At 36.8% G+C, this 7,597-nt stretch overlaps 1 protein-coding gene across 1 annotated transcript in view; it reads left to right on the top strand.

Moving 5' to 3' along the window:
* LOC103383973 (voltage-dependent calcium channel gamma-5 subunit) overlaps positions 1–5,776 on the top strand; it is a 7,153-nt gene extending 1,377 nt beyond the window's left edge. The window contains exons 2-6 of the mRNA XM_008317322.3: positions 1,777–2,015; positions 3,064–3,150; positions 3,511–3,651; positions 3,849–3,994; positions 4,197–5,776. Coding sequence (XP_008315544.1) covers positions 1,820–2,015; positions 3,064–3,150; positions 3,511–3,651; positions 3,849–3,994; positions 4,197–4,460 — 834 coding nt within the window. The 5' untranslated portion in view covers positions 1,777–1,819 and the 3' untranslated portion in view covers positions 4,461–5,776. The remainder of the gene's footprint in view (positions 1–1,776; positions 2,016–3,063; positions 3,151–3,510; positions 3,652–3,848; positions 3,995–4,196) is intronic.
* Positions 5,777–7,597: the final 1,821 nt, after the last annotated feature.

Raw genomic sequence — 7,597 nt, forward strand, 5'->3', positions numbered from 1 at the left:
AAAGGCCATCTAAGTTCACTGGTGTTCAGCACCAAGATCGATCTCTTTAACCACCTGAAATTCAAACATATCGAATAATCTTTTAGTTTATTTTGGCAATTCACTAAATTCACTCTTTTAGTTTATTTTGGCAATTCACTATTTTTGTGTTTTACATTTTATTAATAAACATATTTTATTTTTAATGTATTAATTGATTTGTTTTTAAGGAAAAGCATTACATATCTACATGTATTTACCTATGTTTTTATAATATTTGAATATTATATCTTCAGTTATTTCTAAGTAAAGTTCAACAGAAAGGTGAATCCAGGAAAGGGTAAAAATCTGCTGTTCATTATGTATAAAAAAATGGAATGAGCTACCCAGGTTACTGAATAATCACTTCAAATAATCATGATTTCCATATCAACCAAAACAATCTTGACTCTATTGTTGTCCATAATCTAGCAGCCCTGACATCTGGGTGGTTGGATTTGACCTTTTGTTGTTGTTGCCTAAAACCATTTGAATCAAACTACAAACCTCTACTCCGTCCTGTAGTTTGAATCAACCATGGCTGCTGTTGATGTGTGGGCAGTATCTTTGTTAGCTGTACAAACACACACAATGTTTCTCAGACGATCGATAAAGTAGAAATGTGCTACGTCGGGTAGGATACTCTGGTTGATTTTCTTTTTTTTTTTTTTAAGAATATGTCACATCCTATTGTGATAGGATACCAGTGTAAACTATTTTTAGAAAATAAAGGTAATTTTCCTGTGTAAAAACAACACCAATCATTAGCAGTAAATGTGGTAGGCTAACCCATTACAAAAAGGTTGTAGTAAACTCTGCTGTTGCTGTGCTGTAGTTCACTGTTCAGATGTTCAGACTCTGTTTCCAACAGTTTTTCCAACACAGAGGAGAGCTTATCCTCTCTTTACTTCATATAAACTGGAACGCTGCCACACATCAGCCTTTAAGACAGGAGGCGCTGGTCACATGTTCTCATCATTGAGCTGTGGTTCTAACTCAGCCATGGTAACTGAAGCGCTCGATTGGTTGAGTCTGTGGCATCACACCATCGGATAATTCAACCGAGCCCCTTGTTGACATTACACATGGCAAGGTTTTTTAAATAATTAATTATGAATTTTTAAAGTGCATTTTCATTGTTTATTAATCGCTGACATACGTATATCTCAGGAATAAAAGTCCAACTGTGCTGTTCTGTATTTTCAGACCAACTAAAACAGATGTTGGGCAGGGTCTGTGGTGATTTGTTACAAAGCAGAAAAGAAAAAAAGAGGACAACAATAGTCACGTAGGTAGGACTGAACGCACGTGTGGAGCACAAAAGTCTTATTTTTAGTAAATGCTGCTTCTGCAACAATAGGTTTCTTGGATTTATTACACGTTGTATCTACTATGTGGGACACCAGGCTGTATGCTCATTAAAGGGATGAGGTTTCTTCTTAATGTCTGTTGGTGAGTGATGCTGGAATTATATGGGACAAAATGATCTAGACCTTTGAACGAGAGCAAGTTAACACAAAATGTATCATTAGCAGTTGAACTCTATGAACTTTTTCGTGTCCATTCAGTCTATATGCCAAAGTCGAAATCACCGACACCAATGTGTGTTACATGGAAAGGTTCTATTTGAAAAATCAGTCTGTGGCTGATGGACCAGGGGTCACCAACGTGGTGCCCTCATTGACCACCTAAGGTCCATGATCCAGAATTATTTTGCTAAGTTGCTCTATCATCTCATTTTTTAAATCATCTTTGCAGCTGCTTTCTGCCGGTGGCGTCACCTTGCCGTTGAAGCTGTGGTATGAGCCTATGTGGCAGGAAGGCACTGACGTTGCTAAGCAGCGTGTTCGCTGTATGTGGCCTGGGCCTGCTGGGAATCGCCGTGAGCACCGACTACTGGCTGTACCTGGAGGAGGGGGTGATTCTTCCTCTCAATCAAAGCATAGACATACAGATGTCCCTCCACTATGGCCTGTGGAGGGTCTGCTTCTTGGTTGGTGAGTTTGCATTTAGTTTCAAACACAATATATCAGAACAATTCAATTGAAATATTGGGCTCCAATTGGTGAGACACCATGAAGAATGTGTGGTTGAAGACAAGGGTTGGAGAAGAGGAAACCTAGAATAATTTGTAGGTTTTTTTCAACTGTTACTGTTCATGCTCAAAGATGCATCTTTTACAGCGTCAGACATGATTACAGTCTGTAAAGCAAGAACTTTTTTAATTTTCAGTATGGACAAAGCATTATTATACACCGCAGCACTTGCTGATCTGTTGCACACAGCTCTGTGCCCCATCTGACCACTGAGCAGTCAGTGGTGATTGTTCAGTTGTGCTGAATGTGTAGCCAATGAAATAGTGATGTGATAGCACATGTAGGAGCCACTGCTGTAACAGACAAATGGTCCGGTGTGTGTGTTCTAAGGGCAATCGAGTGGCCTTATTGCCCATTAAAGTGATGCACAGTGTTTGACCCAGAAATAATTACTACATTCTCCCAACGACTGTTGTGATGCTGAAGGGCATGGATGCGTTTGTGCGGAACAGATGTGAGTTCATTGGGGTTTTAGCTCGTTAGTTTCTCCTTTAACATGAACTGCACCTTACTTTTATAACATGCGTGAATAGACTGCAAACCGCAATGACTAGAGATGAAATGTGGGGAGTTGATTATTTACAATAACAGCTATTTTAAAGTGTTAGCAGATTTGTGAGGTTTGCGTAGCACTGTGTTTTGTAACCAGACGTTTTAGCCATATGTGTTGTTGGTAAAGGGAAAGGTGCTAAAATATAAGTCTGGTTGTTTGAGTGCAGGCGTAAAGACTTAAACATTTGAATAATAACACACTCCTGATCACCCACTCTCCAGCCACTTCTGTGATGATAAAATCAAATGCTATATATTATATATTATACTGTACTATACTATACTATAATAGTACTATAATAATTTAAATACTGATGTATTAAAAGTGTGCATTTAAATATATATATTGTGTGTGTTTAATCCTTTTTTTTTTAAACATTCTTTTGTGTTTTTCCAGGGGAAGAGAAGGGCCGGTGTTTTACCATAGAGTATCTGATTCCCACTAACGTTCAGATGACATCTGAGTCGACTGTTAGTGTCCTCAGTAAGTAACTCCTTATTTTCCACTACTTTGGTTTAGTACTAGTTATATGTATCATCAATTGTTGTAGTAATTGTTAATTTTGTAGTCTCTTCTATTTTTTGCTATTTTGATGTTTTCAAGGGCGTTTGCAGTCACTAAATCAAACGGAAAAAAAAGAACTCTGTTGGAGTTGTGGTTTTTCAGTAGGGTAAGAGTCGGGGTTATAAAATCAATTATTACAAAAAGGTTTATACCGTATGCCACGTCTTCTTTTAAAACAAAAGTGAACAATTCAGTACTTTTGAATATATTATTAATTATTGTGTGTTGATCCCAGTTGTGACACTTCTAAACGCTATATTTTTCCTTGTCTGAGTTCAGAAATGATTCGTTCAGCCACACCGTTCCCTCTGGTCAGCCTCATCTTCATGTTCATCGGTTTCGTGCTGAATAACATTGGCCACATCCGACCACACCGAACCATCCTGGCTTTTGTTTCTGGAATTTTCTTCATTTTGTCAGGTTTGATCTACACGTTTGCAATAGTACAATCATTTAAGAGGCTTTAATTAATAAATAATTAAAAACTTAAATTAATTGTATTATCTTTGATTGTCTTAAGACAACATTTTAAGAAGCACGATTTAGTATCATAAACCAATGCCTGTGTTCTGAAGAATCTACCTGTACTGTAGTGTTTTGTCTGTCTCCTCCGTCAGGTCTGTCACTGGTTGTCGGTCTGGTCTTTTACATCTCCAACATTAATGATGAAGTTTTGAACAGGACCAAAACTAATGAGGCCTACTTCAGCTATAAGTACGGCTGGTCGTTTGCCTTCGCTGCGCTCTCCTTTCTACTCACTGAGGTGACCAACATGGGAAATATTGATACTGATATTGATAATATTGTTCCAATAACTGTTCACTTTGGATAGTGTAATTAAAGTCCATGACAATCTGCATATATGTGAAGGTAACAGGAACTTACCTTCTTGCTTCTTGCTACAGAAGTTAACAACTAAACTGTAGATAAACTTTGGGTCTACCTTTTCTTCCACTTATCCCCAGATGGCAGGCGTCATGTCAGTGCACTTGTTCATGAAGCGTTACACATCAGAGGAATTGTACCGACCACATCAGAACTTTTACCAACCACGCCTCAGCAACTGCTCCAATTATTCCGGCCAGTTTCTCCACCCAGATGCCCTGGCCGGTCGAGGCCGTAGTCCTTCCGCCATCTCTTCAGAGAACTCCTTTCAGATGAACTCCTCCAATTACCCAGCTCTTCTCAAGTGTCCAGAGTATGAACAAATGTCATCCTCACCTTGCTGAAGGAGATGGTAAGGGCAACGGGGGCGTCAATAAATCTGCCTGGATTTTGGCATTAAATTCAAATCTTGGTAAGAAACTATTGATTAATTTGTCCAAAACTTCAAGTTGTAGTGCGAACAAACCCAATGGCACAAGGTTATATATATTGCACATGGGCAGTGACATACAGGATGAGCGCTGACACTGACTGGATATACAGTATGGGTTTTGCACAAGATCCCCACAGTGTTAATGAAAAAGTTGGCCATTGCAGATCAGGCTTTTGACCCATGGTTTCTTCTTCTGGTCTGTAGGTTGGTCAACCAGTGCAGACCTACGTTCATGGCGGTTTGAGTGAACATTTTAAGTCCTAGCTAAACTTGGTGCATCTGATCACAACAGAACAGAACAGTGTTAATTAATTAATGTACAATAGAGATGTTAGTGTAAAATCAGGGGCTAAGATAAGACGCTAATGTTAATTTTACAATATGGAGCTCATAGTTTAATAAACAAAATTAATGTGAGTTCCATGTTGAATGAAAAAAAACTAAAATATATCAAAAAATATAAAGGATATTACATTTAAATACAGTAGTTCTAGCTATGACTAAATTTGGACATTATGAATTGCCTCTTCTTTCTACTGAGATACATTCATTCCAATAAAATATTAATATACTAACATTATAAAAACACTTACAACTTACAACACCTAAATATATTCAATGTATATTCTTTAATGTCTAAAGTAGAATATTTGACATGTACAGTACATATTTAACCCTCCCATTGTCTTTCGCATTTTTTACACAACCAGCCTCTGAATCAGAGTATGAGGAAAAGTTGGCAAGAGTCGTGAAGTACAGAAACTCCCACACACAAACACACACACACAGAGACACACGGACACAAAGGCATATTATCAGCCACTGGGTCACCCAGACCCAAAGCACAACACGAGCGTCAAGGTATTTAAAGTAAATGTCAAAGTACTAAATAGTAGCTGCTGTACTCTAGGTAGAGCATCAAAGTTTTCCTGAGAAGATTAACTGTTTTATACTGTAAAATTACATTCTACTGTCATTTTAGTTTCACAGGTCTGTAGTACTACATCTATCAGCAGGGATACTGCCAGCTCTGTTAGTATTTTCATCAGGCCTCTAGATCAGGGGTCCCCAAACCCCTGGTCCGGAGACCGATGCAAATCCTAAGGTCATTTGGTACCAGGCCACATTGGGACAGATTGGAAAAATGTACTTCAGTTTTACTAATTTACTTCTTTTAAAAAGAATCCAGTCATATCCCTTTATTTTTTTCATTTAAAGATAATCTGGCAGGCCATTCAGACTCTGATACTTACTGAATAAAAATTAAAAAAAATAAAAGATTTTTTATTCTGGAAAATTGCATGATCCTTCAACGATGGCGAAGTATTGCTGGTCCGCAGTAACGGCTGATCGGTCCTTGGTACAAAAAAGGTTGGGGACCGCTGAGCTATATGATAAATATAACATTTTTATGTTAGTTGCTGTATTTATAATTATTGTCAATATTTAATGTACAGCATATAGGAAAAGCATACAGAATAGAAAAAGAAAACAAACTTGTGCCTCACCTTTTTTATTGCATTTAATTTATTTATCTTAAACACTTGATATATCTGTTAACAGCGTGCAAATAAACACAATGTATAGACCAGTGATTCCCAACCACTGCGCTAGCACTGTAAAAAAAGAAAGACTCAGAGCAGTCGAAAAAGATCGTTGCGTATGTTTTTCTTTAATTCTTGCAAGTATACCAGCATTGTATTCAACTAATGTGGTCCAAGTTTTATAGCAAGTTATACATCTTGAGTAAATTGTAAACCAGAAAATACTTATGCTTCACTACCAATATTTGTGTGACATGTCTGTTTGGTGGTGCGGTGAAGGATTTCTCTAATATAAAAATGTGTGCCGTGGTTCAACAAAGGTTGTAAAAAAACTGATATACAGTATATTGATTCACTCGTGTCTATAAATTGCAGTAAATAAGACACGGTTGTTTCCTTCGTTTTTTTGCCATTTCATGGAAACGATTCTTCTCGTGTGAATGTGAGTTTCCTTAAGTTCGTGCATGTTTTCACTGTCTGTTATGTGGTGAAATTAACAGTGTATATATTTCCTTTAGGGAGAGGTAAAAAGTACAACGATGAGGTAGGTCAATGAATTAAAAAACAAGAAACTGCAGTTGTGTCGGCCCATGTATTATTATTAATCCATATATTCATTTATGAATTCCTCCCATTTTATTGAGCTGTGTTCAGGTTATATTTGAATAAAGTTTTGACAAAAGAAGATGTCAAATATAAACAATATGATGCGAAATGTCAGTCGGTGGCAATGGAGGATAGAAAGAGTACAGGTGGAGTCAAAAAGGTGAGGTCATGAAAAAGAAAGGCGTTGGAAGAAGATGCAGACATGTTTTCAAGAGGACAGATCCCAGTAGGCTACTGAAATATAATGTAGCAAACATTTGCAGTGTCAACTTATGGTAGGTTAGTTTATTTTGTAGAGCCCAATATACACCATCACAAATATTGAGATGGAAAAAAATCTATATATACATAGTTTAGAAATGTGATATATTGTAAGAATTTGACATTTGCTTTACACTTCAGTGAAGCTTTATTGGCAGTGCCTCCCCTTCCTTCATGGTTAAAAACGTACATAAGATAAATATTAATATTTCCCACTGATAAGTATGACTCTACACCTTAATTAAGTAAAAATAGCCAAATTTGAGTATTTTGTGATCAAATACAGGGCAATTTTGATTTCAAATGACACAGTTTTCCCCTTTATCAGATTTTTTTTACCTTTAAAACTTTATCTGATTTGAATTTAAAATTAATCATTGTGAAAGTGAAGTGTTTTATGTTAACTTATACCCAATAAAAAGGCATTGTAGGAGCTAGCTCCTGTTTCATTTATTCAAATTCCTTCTCCATAGCATAACTATTAACTAAAAAACTATTTGAAGTTATTTTGTATTTTGTATTTAAATTATTTATTTTGTTGATTATCACCAATGAGCAAAACGTTCTAAGAAACTAAACTCAACAAAAAAAAAAAAAGAATGTGAATGTCAGCGGTCAACTGTAGGGGGCGCGCTGA

The sequence above is a fragment of the Cynoglossus semilaevis genome, chromosome 9 (assembly GCF_000523025.1).
Source record: "Cynoglossus semilaevis isolate Cse_v1.0 chromosome 9, Cse_v1.0, whole genome shotgun sequence".
Taxonomy (NCBI): Eukaryota; Metazoa; Chordata; class Actinopteri; order Pleuronectiformes; family Cynoglossidae; genus Cynoglossus; species Cynoglossus semilaevis.